Raw genomic sequence first — 16,735 nt, 5'->3', positions numbered from 1 at the left:
TACTGCTGGTTTTGCTACCAGGACCAGCGTTTTCCCCGGACAGGTATGCGGGTTCCCGCAGAGCTGGGCACAGCGTGCGAGTGCTGGCGGTTGCTCTCCCCAGCGCTGGCTCTGCCGTGGCCTCTGGCTTTGGGACGCGAGGTGCTGACACCCCTGAGGGACACGCTGGGCCTCCCCCCGCGATGCCGGCACACGGCGGCTCTGCCCTCCCCACACACGTCTGACCCAGGCGCACATTTGGGGGGCAAAGGGCTGGCTCGGGCAGGGAGGCCGTGCCAGGAACGCGTCTCCGTGGGCTGCCTGTGGAAAGCCTTGGTAGACAGACACCCAGTGGGAGGGGAAAGAAGCAGCCAAAACAGTTAAACAAATACACAGGAGGGAGCTGGCAGGCAGCAAACCAACACACAGAGCCAGCTCCAGGCTGAGAATCATGTGCTGAGCCCCCAGCGGGGGTCAAGCCCCACAAGCTCCCCAGTAACAACCCGGCTGAGCGGACGCACACACACACATCACCATGACAAACCCCACGGCATCGGCGGCCAGGGACACGTCTGCCTGGCCAGCACAGAGTTGCAGCAGCCAGAGCATGGATTCTCTTGAGCAACAGGCAGGAGGAGGCTGGAGGTGCCTTACGGTGCCGTAAATCCAGCCAGGCAAAGCACATTCACTGCAGACCTCGGCGGCGTCTTGGAGAGGGTTTACTGCTTCCCCCAGACTGGAATCCAAGCAGCAGCCAAGACGTGAGATCAAGGCTGTCAAACCCAGGGGTGGGAAAGGAAGGGAGGTGGGAGACGTATTGCGACAGGACAGTCTCACAGTGATACAAACATTTACAGGAGAGAGTCCCACAGATGGATCAGTGCTCCGATGAGCAGGCAAGGCAGCGAAGGAGACACTCGGTCCTGGATGGGACTGTGGCCATATGGCACTGTCCTGGGGACAAACCGTGTCCTGGGATCTCTCCCCAGTGAGGATGTGCAACAGCTGAGACCAGCACTGGAAGCTCCCACAAACTCACAGAGAGAACATGAGATGTGTCTGCACCCAAACCCAACCCCACAAACTGCTGAGCAGCTGGTCCAGCACCCAGGTTGCTCAATTACCCTCTTCCTTCCCCCTGTATTGGAAAACAAATGTATTCAAAACACACAGTAAGAAAGCTGCATATGAACGCTGCATCCATCCTGTCCTCAGGAGCTCCTCCCCAAATCAGTGCCATGGGTACATCACCCTCAGCTAACGGGTGTGAGAGATGGGGTGCAGTGTAGGTGCCAGCACTTCAGTCCAGCCACAAATTCACATCTGCACAGAGACAACACCCAGTAAGGCAGAGGAAGCCCCTTCCCTAAGGCTTCTGGACCCTGCCCCAGCCTGTATGGAGCTTTCACGGCCCATACAAATAACCACCAATATTAAAAATAGTGACATTTTATTTCAGTTCTCATCTCCCTCTGTTCCCCCCCTCCCTTGCAGAAACCAAGCACAAGGTCAACCCATGTGGGCACCTGGGGAAATGTCAAGTGTCAGGCACACAGGCCCGGAGCCGAGAGGCCGGCTGGCTCATGGAGAGTTGAAAGCAGTCTCAATTATCACCCAGCAGGCTCCACAGTCGCCAGAGATGGGAAAAGAGAATCCCCGAGGGTGTTTGCAATCCAAGGGGCGCAGATAAAGCAGACAAATGCATTTCGAATGCTCCCACTCGCTCTCTTCTGTGGATAAGCCCATAACAACTAGTGACAAACAAACAGCAAACATCCCATCCATGTGGCCAGCAATTCTCTCCCTGCTGTGCCTAGCTACAAGGCAAAACAGTGAACGAAGATGCTAAACAGAGTTGGCTGGGAATTTAACTACTTAAATTCTGTTCTATTTACAAGGTCTTCAGCATCTCAGCACTCCCTTAATCCATAAGGCACAAAGCAAGCAAGAGAATGTGCAGCTCAGCGTCTCTGGATCGCGATCTCTGTGTTCTCGGGAGGGCTGAAGGATGGAGGTTTTGTGGTGAATTCTGCTTCCAGCCTCAGAACTGCTGGACAATCAGCTTCCTCTTCACATCCCGGCTGAACCTGTTCATCCTGAACACTTCGCTGTCATAGAAGGCCGAGAGGTTGTGGATGTTGATCTGCCGAGCCTGGGAGGAAGAGGAGGGAGGGGAGAGGTAAACGTCTATTCAAAAATCAGAAGAACCACGTGGTTTTCCATAGCAGAAGCCACATAAAACTTGCCAGTCAGCAACCTCTGCTCTGCAGGAACCAGAACTGCAGCAGCAGGGGAGACTGCAGGTCAGGAGGAGCCTTGGCAGCGCTGAGCTGAGCACAGAGAGGATGCTGTCTCAGCATCCGCCCGCTCTCCGCTCGTCCTTTTGCTCCCACTAGAGCTAGAACTGCTATCCAAAAGCCCCTAATACTTCACCCACTGGGAGACAGTTTCACAGGAGGCTTCTGAGTGGGGGAGCTGACACTGGCAGCACCAAGCCGTGGTCCTGGAAGTAGTTATCTGCACATTTCATGCAAGGAGCAGAAAAGCAGCAACCTGGGAATCAAATGCTGCTTTAGTGCCAAGCAAGGTCAGTCCTTTGCACAGAAAGGCCGAGCCAGGAGCGCTGCCCCTGGGCCAGGATGAGGATGCATTGAGGAGGAGGAGGGTGAGCTTCAGCAGGGACGGGGAAAGTTAATGCAAACAGAAATTCTTCTGCTCATTGCTTCTTCAAACACAGGTGCCACGGCCCTTGTGTTCTCATTCACCTGCAAAGCACCAGCCGTACCCCAGGATTTACCACTCCAACCTCAAAGCTTTATGGGGATGCATGAGAACCGAGGGGAAAGAATTTGGCACTCCCAGAGAAGAGAGGAGCAGAGGCAGATGAGACAGCCCTGATTTCCTGGGTAAATTAACACCAGGTTTTTTCCTGGTGCCGTAACTCAGGAAGGGAAGTTAAAAGTCTGAGAGCACGTCTGGTTCTGAAGCTGCACGCAGAGAGCAGGAACCAAGCCCAGAGCCAGCTTGTTACAACAAGCCCATACCTTATCCAGCAGGTCCTTCTCTGGGACTTCTATGGTGTCTTGCTGGGCCCCGTAGCGGTTTCTCTGGTACATCACCTGCTCTGCCACCAGCTGCTTCAGGATGAACAGCAGCAGCTCGTTGTTGTCTCGCTTGAACGAGAGGTAGCGGGAAAACGTCTGGGAGGGAGGATGAGACAAGGCAAGCGGGTCAGGAACCGAAGGACACACTGCAGGTCTCCCGTGCCCACGCCAACCCAGCCCCTCCTCCCACAGAGCATAGAGGGAACCAAATGACACCACCAGGGGAACCAAATGACACTGCTGTCAGCTGTGGCCTTAGCGTGTCTTAAGGGACTTCAGCCTTGCCAAGCTGCCACCTGCACAGGCGGTTGAAACACAGCCCTGTGACCCCCACGACATTCCTCTGTCAGGGGCTCTTACACCCATCTGAAGTCTCGGGGGGGCCCTGGAGCCTCTCTGGGGTGTCAGGGCATTGCTGGGGGTGCTGCCCGCGGGGGGAGCAGCCCTGGGAGGGCTGGTTCTGGGGCGGGTGCAGAGCAGCTGCTCTCACTCGACTGCCCCGTGCCTCCCCGCAGACGCTCACGCTTGGCTGTTTGCAGCCAGAGAGAGAGGCCGGGAGTTGTCCAGACTGAGGGCAGACACTCCGAGTGGATAAATGCCAGGCTGTGGCCAGCCAAGGGCTCTTTGGAGCCAGCCCTTGCCACTCGGAGAAAAGGGCAGACTGGGCACAAAACCACTGAGTGCTGCCCTGCGGTAACTGTCTCCCGAGGAGCCATAGAAAAAATATAAAGAAACAAACTGCCTGCTCGGCTTGATCACCTGGCAGCAACAGCAGCGGGAGTCCTGTGCCAAAATGGCAGGGAAGGTGTCAAAAAAAAAAGAGACACCTGGCAGTACTTTTGATACAGAGGCTTGGGCTACATTTCCTTCACAGCCCCAACAAAAACATTGCCCCGCCACAGACTGAGGAAGGGCACTCATGTAGGGGCCTTCAGACCCCCAGCAGAATAGTTTGTGTTGAAGGGACCTTCCCAGCTCCCCCAGTGCCCCCCCTGCCATGAGCAGGGACATCTTCACCAGCTCAGGTTGCTCAGAGCCCCGTCCAGCCTGGCCTGGGATGTCTCCAGGGATGGTTCATCCACCACCTCTCTGGCCAACCTGGGCCAGGCTCTCACCACCCTCAGGGCAACAATTTCTTCCTTGTATCTACTCTAAACCTCCCTTCCTTTAGTTTAAAACCATCCCTCCTTGTCCTATCACAACAGGCCCTGCTAAAAGTCTGTCCCCATCTTTCTTATCGGCCCCTTTTAAGCACTGAAAGGTGCAATAAGGTCTCCCCGGAGCTTCTCCTCTCCAGCTGAACACCCCAGTTCTCTCAGCCTGTCCTCCCAGCAGAGCTGTTCCAGCCTCGGATCATTTCTGTGGCTCCTCCGGCCCCTCTCCAGCAGCTCCGTGTCTGTGCTGAGGACCCAGAGCTGGACCAGCACTGCAGGGGGGTCTCACCAGAGCACAGGGGGGCAGAATCCCCTCCCAAACCTGCTCAGCACCTGACGCTGCAGGACAGACCCCACAGAGGAGGGAAGGGTCTCTCCCCACAGCCGGGGTGGTGTGAGGAGGGTGCAGCTGAACCCACAGAGCCTGGGCCGCAGCTACAGCCGCAGCTCGGCCAGTGCCCACCTTGCGCATGCTCCGCATGACGCTGAACTTCTGCGTGTCGATGAAGCTCTCCAGCATCACCCGGATGGCCATATTGACATCGTCCTCCACCACATAGTCCCGCAGGTGCATGCGGGCGTGAGCCTCGGCCATGCGGATCATGGACTCGATGTGACGCACCGTGATGGGGATGCTGCCGGTCGCCTAAGCGGGGGAGAGAAGGAGGTTAAAGACATGGAGCAAAGGCTTCTGACCCAGGATCTCCTTCAGCTGTGGGGAGCTGCTCCTGGGCTTTGCAGGGCTCCCAGGCTGAGGAGGCTCTGCCACCTGCTGGCACCTTCTGCAGTGGTACAGGCTCCCCTGCTCCACATTTTAATTCAGCAGGGTGCGAGGGGATGCTCCATGAGGTCCCTCTTTCCCACTGTTTAGTGCCTTTCCAGGAACATCAATCCCATTTCTCCCAGCAACTTTTAGGAGGAATTGAAAACAACAACAACAAAAAACCATTAGAAAATTAGTTTTCCCAAACTCCAAACATCTCCCTCTGACCTCAACGAATTCACCTTCCACTTGGAGAGGATGAAACCAGCCTGAGAGATCACATGGACAAAAGAGAATGGCATTTCTACACAGAACGGCCCCCTGTAATGTACCAGTAGCATATGGATGGATGCAAACTTCTCCTGTGGGCCCGCCAGACTAGGTGACAATACAAAGACTTTGTCACTGGAGGCACTAGTACATGTGTCCAGTCTATCAGTCCACAGATCAGCAAGAGGCAAGACTCTGCATTCAGATGAGGAATCATCTGTTCAGCACACACTGCAGGATCTGCCAGTCTCTCACAGAACAGTGGCACAGACTTTTGTGACAGGAATGGCAAGAAGGTGTCAACATATGCTGGAGCCATCTCAGGCTGATTTGCAGTCTAGAGATGTACTTCTCTCCTCAGTATTCTCACCATAGACTCTTTCCTGAGGTCACTGTACATCCGGGCCACCTTGTCCTGGTCCATCTGGTTGAGTTTGGGATGGACCTTCTCTTTGGCGTAGACGATATATTTCCTCAGGATCTCCTGGGGAATGGGTTCAACCCCATATGTGTTGGGAAGAACGACCTCATCGGCGTTGACGGCCTCTTTGCTACCTGGGTGGTGCTTGATGTGGCTGCCAACAACGAACCGGGCGAGCATTTCATCCTACAAATAACAGACACTGAAGACACTCACTGGATAGCAAAACTCAGCAGGCAGTTGCAGCTGAGCATCCCAAGAGCAGCATCACAAGTCCAGCACAAGCTCAGGTTCATGGCACAGCTCGTACCTGCACTGGGTCCACTGTGTCCCTCACCACACACAGGATATCAAAGCGAGAGATGATGGGCTCTGTCAGGTCTACATTCTCCGAGAAAGTCAACGATGGGTCATATCGCCCACCTGGAGCACAGAGACAAACATCAAAGTCCAACACAGGCGCCAAGGCTGAAGCTTTGCAGCAAGCACAGACCTCGGGCGCTTTACTGGAGACCTCACTGCTCACTTGATCTCTGCTCCAGACTGGAGGAACCAGGCAGAGAGAGGGGAAGCTGTGCCGCAGTTCTCAGGACCACACAGACTGATGCTGGTAGCCCGAGACGGTCCTGTGGTCCCTCAGCACTTACCTATGGGATTGGCAGCAGCAATAACAGTACAGCGGGCTTGCAAGGACGTGACAATGCCTGCTTTGGAGATGGAAATGCTTTGCTGTTCCATGGCTTCGTGGATGCTGGTCCTATCCTGATCATTCATCTACAAGAACGGAAGAATGACGAACTGAAACTACGCCAGCACACTGAGAGGAATCAGCTCCTGAGGCTCTGAGAAGGTGACAAACCGCACGATGGGCCAGTGACAGCCTGAGCAAACTGCAGGAACCTTGGTCAGCTGGGAGACAGCACCATGAGTTAGAGCATCTCCTCATAGCTGAGGTTACAACCAGTCCCTCCACGGCTAATCCTTCCCAGAGCCGATGTGGGACCCACCTTGTCGAACTCGTCGATGAGGCAGACGCCCCTGTCAGCCAGCACCAGCGCTCCGGCCTCCAACGTCCACTCCTTGCTGACCGGGTGTCTCTGCACGTAGGCTGTGAGGCCCACGGCAGAAGCGCCCTGGCCAGTGGTGAAGATCGCTCTGCTGGACGCCTTCTCGATGTATTTAAGAAACTGGGATTTCGCAGTACCGGGGTCTCCGCACAGAAGCACGTTGATGTCGCCACGGACTTTGTGTTTGCCGCCTACAACAGTAATGGGAGAGAAACATTGGAAAGGCAAACAGTGGGCAGGGAAACCACCTTACAGGCAAGTTGAAGGAAAAAGCAAGTCGGCTTCGGAAGCGGTCATGTGTAAAACAGCCTTTCTAACCTTGCTGAACACATCCTTCTAAGGAGATAATAACAAATCAGGATGCCAAAAGGTCAGATCTCTGAATGGGCATCAAGCGTGACCTCCTCGAGGAGGAGGAATAAAAACACGCTCAGGTTTGCAGCAGGAGCTGTTTTCAATTTTCTACCGTCACACCAGAGTTTTCAGGGTGCTGAACGCAGCCACTTCCATCACAGATATCCCTCAGTCTGCCACCAAGACACACAGATGACTCTCACCCTCCCATTGCAACAGCGCAGACAAACCCAGGTCCCTTTGCCTTCAGCTGAGTGAAGCAGCCCCGGGTGACACAAGGGACTCACCTGGGTTTTTGGGCTCCCCACCGAAGAGAGCTAAAGCCAAGCCCCTCTTGATATCTTCGTGTCCGTAAATAGACGGGGCAATGCTGGCAAAAATCTGAAAGGAAAGCCAGGAGTTGTCCAGGGAACACCATTTCTCATTCGGGACAGAATATGGCATGAACATCAACAAGGTACTGAATCTGTGTTACCCGTATGATACTGCTGTCTCCAAAGAGTCTTTCATTATCCAAGGTGAGGGGGCTTTTTTCTTTCAAGTATTTAATTCAGGTCTTGGCTTGCAGAGAGAAGCAAAGCTAAGATCTCTACCACAGGTTAAGCTAAATAATAACACCCTAATAACACCCCCTTTAAGAGAAATGGAGATGCAAGCACTGGCCCCTCAGAACGCTTCCTCCACTTCGCTTTTAAGACATGGGGAGAGAAAACAATGGTCAGATATACTCAGTGCCTGAGTGCCTGTCACCCGTCTTCCAGCTCTGTTGTCATGTGGAAGGCACAGAGAAGGAAGAGGAGGAACAGAAAATTTGACCCTCAAAAGTACAAGGAAAGTTTCTTAATTGCTTCCCCCCTATAACTCACTCTCACCGACAGCTGTCTGAGAGCTACAGAAAAACAGAAGATCATTCAGAGGAACCTGGGATTTCTACAAGTTTCTTTAACCACTGTTTAGCCAGCTGACACCTTCCATCACTTTCTGATCCAGCTGCCAGGTGATGACAAACTACCAACAGGAAAAGAAGGGATGTCCGAGGCTGACCCACCTTCTCCCCAATCTGCTCATCCTTGGACAGACCCACAATCACTTTCACATCTTCATCAGTCAGTTCCCCAACGGCCAGCTTGTTGTCCTTCTTGGCGATGTGGTTGGCCAGGATGACAGTCGCGAACACTGGGAACCCGTTGGCAGTGTTCAAGGAGCCATCGTAATTGTTGTGGTAGATCCCTGTCAGCTCCTGGGAACCGGGAGATAGGATGTCAGTGCCTGCACAGTATAAAACAGCCCCCTCTCTGTTTTAAGATACCACAGAATCACAGAGTCATTTTGGTTGGAAGAAATCCTCATCAAGTCCAACCGTTCCCCCACCCTTGGCACTGCCCCGTGTCCTGAGAACCTCATGTCCGTCTGTTCAACCCTCCAGGGATGGTGACTCCAGCACTGCCCTGGGCAGCCTGTTCCAATGCCCCACAGCCCTTTGGGGAAGAAATTATTCCCCAGATCCAACCTCAACCTCCCCTGGTGCAACTTGAGGCCGTTTCCTCTGCTCCTGGCGCTTGTTCCTGGGGAGCAGAGCCCGACCCCCCTGGCTCCAAGCTCCTTTCAGGCAGTTCAGAGATCAGAAGGTCTCCCCTCAGCTCCTGTTCTCCAGCTGAAACCCCCAGGTCCCTCAGCCGCTCCATCACACTTGTGCTCCAGCCCCTCACCAGCTCCATTCCCTTCCCTCAACTTGCTCCAGCACCTCAAGGGCTTTCTTGGCATGAGGGGCCCAAACTGACCCAAGGATTCAAGGTTCAGTTTCGGGTCCCTCACTGATACCAGTCTCAGAAGTAGCTGCTCAAATGCATCTGAGGCAAATCCCTCCCCACAGCCCCACAAATGTTGCTGTACTGTCATTGTCAGAGCTTAAGAATGCTCAGTGCTCACCCCATACTTGAGTTTAACACCGTACTCACAATCTCATCCCCTGGCTTGCAGCTGTCAACCAGATCGGCGAGGAGAATGGCATCCTTGGAGCGGGGCAGCCTGCCCGCAGCCACCTTCCCAGGGCTCTCCTGGATTTTGATGCGCTGGTAGTTCTGATAGACCGTCTGCAGAACAACAGAAAAGTTACCAAGCAAGTCTGGCCAGCATCAACACGGCCGATGCTTTTCAAAGGCAACTCTGTAGAGAAGGCACACCCAATGATGTATTATACTTTGGTTAGAAACCATGGGCATGGGACAATACAGGTTGTAAGCAGCAATTCCAGGGTGTGACAGACAACACTGGGGACAGGAAACCCCTTGGGCACATCTCACCACTGTGCTCCAGCCTGCACAGCGTTTGTCCACCCAAATACCGGACAAGTTCCTGAGAGGAGGATGCTCCGCTTGTGATAGTTAAAGTCGGCAAAGCAAAGAATTAAAGTAAGAAGCTCCATGTCAAAGATTTTCTTGCTGTCCTTTAGTTTCATTAGCTGTCAGATCAGGAAATACTCATTGGGAAAATCAGTATCGGGAAATACTACTTGGGAAGGAGGAGAGCTGGACAGTCTGTGTCTGCATTTCTACAGGATGGACAGGTAACTGTACCACAGAAATTACTGTGGCAAAAGATTAAGCCAAAACCACTTAGAATGAGGCAGTAAACTACTTTTGACTGCTAAACTGGGCAGATTCAGTTCAAGAGCTCAAATAGACAAGATCTGTCTTCAGAGACCCCTGGATATAGCAGGAGACCCCTCTCCCAGCACCAAAAATGTTCAATGGGTGGAAGCCAAGGCCAGGCTGGTGTTGTCATTACAATTTTAAACGATCACTCCTGTCTGCAATCGCTAACCTAAAGATACATAACTCCTGTCAGTTTTAGGTCAGTTCACTCATCTAACAAAGATAAGAGTGACTTGCAAAACACCCGGTCACAAACTACAGACACTACTGACTGTGCAGCTTTAGACATTTTGAAGCCTGCACAATTAGCTGAGTCTGGCTTTAACACCAATCTCGAGACTGTTGGATAAGGTGTTCTTTAGCTGAATGCTGCTCATCATGCACTAAAATGATTATGTAATGCAATATGCAAATGTGTAACCAATTGGCTCTTCAGGGTGTGAATGCAGTGGTAAGATTTTGTATATAATGGCTGTTACTTTTCTTGCTGGCATGCTGGCTCTATATCAGCATCCAGGCTTGTGCAACTCTAATAAACAGTATCTTTCTCTGTTTGCTCCAATTTGGCTCTTTCTTTGTGCACATCAGGTGACAGAACACTATTTTTGGGACAACACAGGCAGTGCGGCAGCCAGGGCAGCACAGACAGACCCATCTGGGCAAGCCTGGCTCTTACCTCTTCCATATTGATTTCAAAGGGGCCAAGAGACTGACACTCTGGACAGGAGCCGGGTTTCACCTCCTGGTTCTGGGACTGGAAAAAGGGTCCCAGGATGAAGCTGCACTTGCTGCAGTTGTACTTGACCATGCTGAGCTGAGGCAGGACCCCCGTGCAGCTCGTCACCACTCCGCTGGTCCGGATCAGCTGGTTCAAGTGCAGTTGCCTGAGGAAAGACAGAGATGCTGGATGCCTGCAGGGCACAGAAGGCACAACGCCTTCCAGAAACACCCCTGATCCAAGGCACAACTCCCAAAGGCTTAGTAAGAAACGGGTATCAGTAGGAGTTTACTCACAGGGTTTGTGTTTTACCTTTGGGGACATTGGAAGTTCACCCTTAGTTGACTTTATTTTCTGTAATAAGCTCAGTCATCCTGTTGGACTTACCCACACAAGTTCTTTTGCTTGCAGATTGGTTCTCCCGAGCACCCCAAAGCCCCTGCTATTAGTTCTTACCTGAGCGACCGCAACTCTTCCACCAGAGGGAGGTGGGAGATACGGACGTGGATCTCCTGAGCAATACGATCATATTTGGGGTACATGGCCAACACCACTTCCTTGGCTGCTTCATCAAAGATCTTCAGCATTTCTGCGGGGGCCTCAGGCAGAAAGTAGGCAAGGACGTGCTCCTGGGCTGCCAGGTCCTCGTAGTTCACCACCAGACTCTCTCTGTTCTCTTAAGAAAAAGATTGTGTGAATGCTATTTTCAACCTGCCCACTCCTCAGGCGTGTATCCTGCAGCTGTCTGCACCTTCCCTGGAATATCTTTAGAGGTCAACAATTTGAAAATGGGTGGAAAACTCTTTTTAAAAACTGATTTCTCTGACAAATGCTTCATCAGTACCAAGATTGTGATTGTTTCTCTCCAGCACAGATATTTCCCAGGCTTGCTGCTCCTGAGACTCAAAAGCCTCAGCCCAACACACAACCCTCCCACAGATCTCCAGGAAACAAGTTAATAGGAGAGACAAGTGTGCTGAATGGCTGGCAAAAACCTGCATCTTACATTCCTGGGAAGGGACAAGACAAATGCTTTTTGTCTCCTAGCAGTACGACACTGACTCTGACCCACTACTCAAGCTTCTGCTTCAATATAGAGCAGATATCCAAACAACTGCAGCTACATGAGCTGCTCCTAAATGTGACAAATTCTGCTTTTAAAATTTATCAGTGACAGCCTTAATGACGGCTTCTTCTGGCAGTGCTTGGTTGGAATACGAGGACACAACACTGACATGATTTTCAAAGTCACGAAGTCTATTCGCGTCCCCTCACTGAATAATCCAGTTTCCAGTGTGAGAAAGTAGCTGGCACAGGCAGCAATTGTTGTCTCTCTCAGATCACAAACATGCAGACCGCTGTCTGCTGCCCCACATATTCTTTTGCTGGCGTTTCTACGATATGAATATTAATGAGCGGCAGACACCAGGGGCCTGCTAATTAGTCAGCCAGAATCAAAGATAGCAGACATGTTTCCATTATTCATTTATCTTCACCAGCATCTGAGTTTCTTAAAGTGCTGACTCCACGTCTGGGACAAACAGAGCAGGCAGACAAAATCCACCCGTGGACTGGATCACTGCAAAGTTCCGTGAGCACATGAGGAGTAAAGAACGTCTGATCACCCAGCCCTACCTTTGCACATGTCGCTGATCCTCTCCTTGAAGACATTGTGGCCATGTTCATCCACATGGGTCTTCAGGAAGTTCTTGAAGCGGTGGTAGATCTCCAGCCGGGGAGCGGCCATGGAAACCCACTCCCTCACCGAATGCCCTTTCATGTCTTCCAGGTTCTCAATGCTCTCAATCATGTCTTCGTCTTCCTCTTCCACGCCATCAGCAGCTCGTTCTGCCAGTCGTCTCTTGCGTGAAGGACGGTCTTCGTCTTCATCGTCACTATCTAAGGGTTGGGAGGAAAAATTGTGAACGAGCTGGGATGGCCATTCCCACTCTTTGGATTAGCCACAGCTGGATCGCACGGGCTGTGGAAGCAAAATGGTCAGAGCCTGGGATACAAACCAAGAGCCATCCCAGGGCCAGCCTAAATCCAGTCTAGCCTGGATCCTACATCTCCCAGAATGTAGCTAAAGACTTCATGAAGGTGAACAAGAAGATTTCTATGCAACAGCACAGTCGTGTCCATCAACGCACTGAGGGAGAAAAGCTAAGGAATGGGCTTTCAAGTGCATCAAAGGCCCCTCCCATCCAGCTCACAAAAGCACCTATAGGAACACCAACAAACTCTACAACATACATTTGGTAGAATCCCAAACCTGTGATATAGGCCCAGGATCCTGAGTTTGTTTTAGCAGCAAACACAGAAAGAGAAGAACACACCAAATGAGCTCCTAGGAAGCTCAAATCAAAGTGATCACACATTTGAAGTCCAGCCAAGCCTACAGCCTGGGGTTTCACTAAGAACCCAAACACCATGGAACTCTAGAGACCCCGCCCCTACTCTGAGGGTGAGAGTCCAGCTCCCCCACAAAGGCCGGGTTACAGTCAACCACCTGGGGATCGGCTGTGCACTTAATTCAGCTCATCTGGTAAAACACTGGCCCAGGTTGGCCAGAGAGGTGGTGGATGAACCATCCCTGGAGACATCCCAGGCCAGGCTGGACGGGGCTCTGAGCAACCTGAGCTGGTGAAGATGTCCCTGCTCATGGCAGGGGGGGCACTGGGGGAGCTGGGAAGGTCCCTTCAACCCAACCTATTGTATGATTTCATGATTCCACGATCTCCACCTACCGTAAAGCAGCCCCCTCCTCATGCGGCCCATGCCCTGTTCCAGCTCGCGGTCTCGCTGCCTCATGACGCGCTCGGCGGCTTCCCGCTGGCTGGCCGTCAGCTCCTCCACGTCTTCATCGTCCAAGGCCAGGCCCTCTGCTTCATAGGCGTCCAGCTCGGGGATGGGGCGGTAGTCCCTGGCACACACACACAGCACCGAATCAGCCTGGGCTCAGAAAGTGCTTCTCCAGCCCTTCTCTGGCTATTACTGGTGTCAGTTGTTCTGCAGAAGAACGTGTTGAGCAGGAAGACACTTCACAACAGCAGTACCAAGGGCTGCAGCACCAGGGCTATGAGTGCTGGCATTCCAGCCTTTGTATTGTAAAGTTCACTAGCTTGTCAGCAGGCCTGGCTGAGTGAAAAAACGTTAAAATCTATGGCCGCAGAAGTAAGGAGCTGGGCTGGATACACGTCTTGTATCCAGGGACATCCTGATTTACCCACACCGGATCGCAATGGCACTTTGCTTGTAATTCGCTCAGTTCTTCCAGGACTCAAATGACACCATGCCTGGACCTTTCTCCACTGTCCAGCAGCTCTTCAGCCCCTCACCCCAGCTACCAGCACCGCAGAGAGACCCAACCATGGCTGAGAACCCATCCTGTGTCACCCCCGTTAGTAAAACCACATCCTCCGACACCATTCCCCAAGAGCCACCTCCCACCGCTGTCCTTACCTTTCCATCCCTTCCCCGATCAGCTCTTCCCCTTCTTCCTCGTCCTCATCGGGGAGCCCCCCGGTCCCCAGGAGCCCCTCGGACTCATCCTCGAAGGGGGGCAGGTCCCGGCCAGGGCTGGACGTGAAGGCATCGCCGCGGCGGGAGCTGCGCACCGGGCTGGTGGCCACTGCCTGCGACTCGGAGGAGTCCTGCAATGACGGAGAGAGGGGGTGAGGGCTGGGGTGGCCAGGACACCCCCCTCCCCCGCACCGGGCCCTGGGGGCAGAGGGGTCAGCGCTTGCAGGAGCCTCTGCAGTGCTCAGAAGGGGGACATGGATCCGCAATAAATCCTTTTTCCCTGTAGGAAACAATTACCTTGCAAATATAATAGGCCCAGGCAGGATCTCTTAGTGAAGCGTATTTTAATAATGATTTTGCAAGATCGGGTGTTCTACCCTACGCCTGCCTCAGTTTACATATTTCATTCATCTCATCCTAACAATACCCTTCCCCTCATCAATCTATTTAAAATATGGGTTCCTGGCTCTTTGGTTACCCTTCCCCCTAGATTAACTTGGAAATATAGGTATCAGTATGCATTCCGGGATTAGTTAAAAGAGCCTTTGTTTTACATTAAGGATTCATAGTCTGATGTCTCTCAGTCCTTCCTCGCTGGGGTCAGGCAGCAGCTCCTTAGTTTTGTAAAAACAACATTCCTTCGATAAACGTTCCTTACATTCCCGAAGCGTGGAAGGTTAAAATAATTAGTTTCTTTGAAAAATGACAACAGAAACGCATGGGAGAATGGGGGTGCAATCCATGCCCCGAGCCCAGGGCAGCCGGAGCGCAGGAAAGCCTCCGATCCCCCCAAACCCCGGGCTGTTCTCCGGTGCGGGGCACATGGGAAAGTTCCCGCAGCATTTAGGGTGTCCTGGGCGGGCGCACCCCTATCCCACCCCCCGAAACCCCCCGGGGACCCTGCCCGCAGTGCCGCGGCGGGGAGGAACCGAGCCCCGCACCCCGCGGGGAGCGGGGGTCACCCCGATCGGCCCGCTCCGCTCCGAACCCCAGACCCGCCGCTCACCGCCATCGCTTCTTCCTGCCCGCCGGATTCCGCGCGAAAACAGTCACGTGGGCAACAAAAGCGCGCGAAAGCTCATGAATAATGGACTAGCTCGGGGGCGGGGCCAGGGAAGGGGCGGAGCTCGGGCTCTTGAAGGGCTGGAGCTGCAAACTGTGGCAAATTTTGGCAAATTGGGCAAACATGTGGGCATTTCTCTCCGGGCTAGAGGTGTCCCTTCCCGCCGGGGACTCCCGTGTCCCTGCACTCACCTCTGCTGCTCCACAGCTAAAATCAAGTCTGGCTTGGGCAGGTCAGCTGCTGAGCCATAGCAGAGATGCTTAAATCCGCTTTATTCAGGTTCCCAGTAAAACTAGATGAGGTGGAAAAGAGGGTTCTGGTGTTTGGGTATTTTTTGTGCGAGTCCGTGTGTAACAACAGAAACGAGGAGCTAATCGGTGCCATTCTGCGGAACAGACCCAGCTGCCTCTGCTTGGAGCAACACCACTTAGGAGAAGAAATGAAGAACATGTCCTATAGAAACTGGAAGAGGAATTTATAGAGGCAAAACAAGCAACGGGCTGATGTTTGGCAAGGAGGTGGAACATGTCCATTCCAGGCCACATATCTGCATAATAACAGATGCTTTGGATTTTGGAGAGCTGTCCTCTCTGGAGGGTTTCTGACCACTGTTTAGTGTCAGGCTATTTCTGCTATCGGCTGCAGTCAGATGCGGGACAGTCACCCTGAAACAGAAGACACCAGAAGGAAAAGCGACTGAAGAGGCAGTTGACAACCATAGATGTGGCTCTTCCAGGAGCCAAGCTGGGTGATTCAGCCTGGTACGAATATAGCAAAGCAGGAGCATCATGATATAAATAGGAGAGTGGCTCATCCTCATCTGTGACACATGGTGGAGACCTGGCTGGGGCTCAGAGTGAAACATGGACCCCCGGAGATGCCCGTGGGCTACTAGAGGCCATCATGGCTTAAAGGCAGACCAGAACCCATTAAGGTGCTGCCTGACCCCTAGGTGACACGCTGTGATGAACCGGTGCCACCACAGGGTGCCACTGTCTCTCCAAGCACTGGATGGGCAGCTTTTCTGTCTGTCCTGCTCAGAAGGATGGACATGGACCACATCTATGTGCCAGCTACAAGCAGTGTTGTGCTTGAGAGCACATCAGGTGGATTAGGAAGCAAAATCTCTCATGGTGACACAGTTATGTGGGAGGTAGCAAGTTCAATTAGTTAGTGCCTGAAGCTACAAGTGGGAAGACATGGATTTTACTCCTGGCTGTGTTACCAAGGCACATTTTAGGCAGAAATGCTCCACCTCCCTTTAAACAGAAGCATCCTTTCTATAACGCAGAGATGTCAGTGCCTGCTGAGCCTTTGAGCTTGGACCCTGTTGTGGTTTAACCCCAGCTAGCAACAACGGCCATGAAGCCACTTGCTCACTCCCCCTCCCAAGTGGGATGGGGGAGAGAATCAAAAGAGAAGGGAGAGGCTTATGGGTTCAGATAAGAACAGCTTAATAGGACAGCAAAGGAAGTGAAAATAATAATAGCAAACATACAAAATAAGTGATGCAATTGCTCACAAACTCCGGTCCATACAGCCGAAATTGGAAGAGGGAAGACCCGGACAGCAGTTCACATTCAAACACGATCGCGCTGAAAGGCGCCCAGGCAGCTGAGGGCCGCACTGGTCGTAAGCGAAGCGACCGCCACAGGGCGCCTTTAAA

At 52.8% G+C, this 16,735-nt stretch overlaps 1 protein-coding gene across 2 annotated transcripts; it reads right to left on the bottom strand.

Moving 5' to 3' along the window:
* Positions 1 to 1,412: 1,412 nt before the first annotated feature.
* On the bottom strand, positions 1,413 to 16,702 carry MCM2 (minichromosome maintenance complex component 2). Of its 2 annotated transcripts, XM_065075650.1 has the most exons (17): positions 16,568 to 16,702; positions 15,261 to 15,734; positions 13,947 to 14,137; positions 13,232 to 13,407; positions 12,120 to 12,383; positions 10,941 to 11,160; positions 10,443 to 10,650; positions 9,071 to 9,205; positions 8,161 to 8,352; positions 7,400 to 7,493; positions 6,699 to 6,949; positions 6,339 to 6,465; positions 6,002 to 6,114; positions 5,641 to 5,877; positions 4,701 to 4,883; positions 3,024 to 3,179; positions 1,413 to 2,131 (listed from the first exon to the last, which is right to left on the bottom strand). In XM_065075650.1, exons 3-17 carry the CDS (start codon positions 13,952 to 13,954, stop codon positions 2,021 to 2,023), a joined length of 2,475 nt encoding a protein of 824 aa, XP_064931722.1. In that variant the 5' UTR covers positions 13,955 to 14,137; positions 15,261 to 15,734; positions 16,568 to 16,702; the 3' UTR covers positions 1,413 to 2,020. The 2 variants fall into 2 exon arrangements, with proteins under 2 accessions (XP_064931722.1, XP_005507583.2); XM_005507526.4 differs by lacking the exons at positions 15,261 to 15,734; positions 16,568 to 16,702 and adding an exon at positions 15,013 to 15,129.
* Between the last annotated feature and the right edge of the window lie 33 nt (positions 16,703 to 16,735).

This window comes from Columba livia, chromosome 10, assembly GCF_036013475.1.
Source record: "Columba livia isolate bColLiv1 breed racing homer chromosome 10, bColLiv1.pat.W.v2, whole genome shotgun sequence".
Classification (NCBI taxonomy): Eukaryota; Metazoa; Chordata; class Aves; order Columbiformes; family Columbidae; genus Columba; species Columba livia.
Note: the sequence above shows the minus strand (reverse complement) of the source record. Positions and strands in the feature narration are given on the sequence as shown.

Coding starts and splice junctions, on each gene's coding strand:
- MCM2 (XM_005507526.4), bottom strand. Junction 13,408..13,946: donor ATCGGGGAAGGGATGGAAAG/GTAAGGACAGCG, acceptor TGTGTGTGCCAG/GGACTACCGCCCCATCCCCG. Junction 4,884..5,640: donor ACCTCAGGAAAGAGTCTATG/GTGAGAATACTG, acceptor TCCCCCGCTTAG/GCGACCGGCAGCATCCCCAT.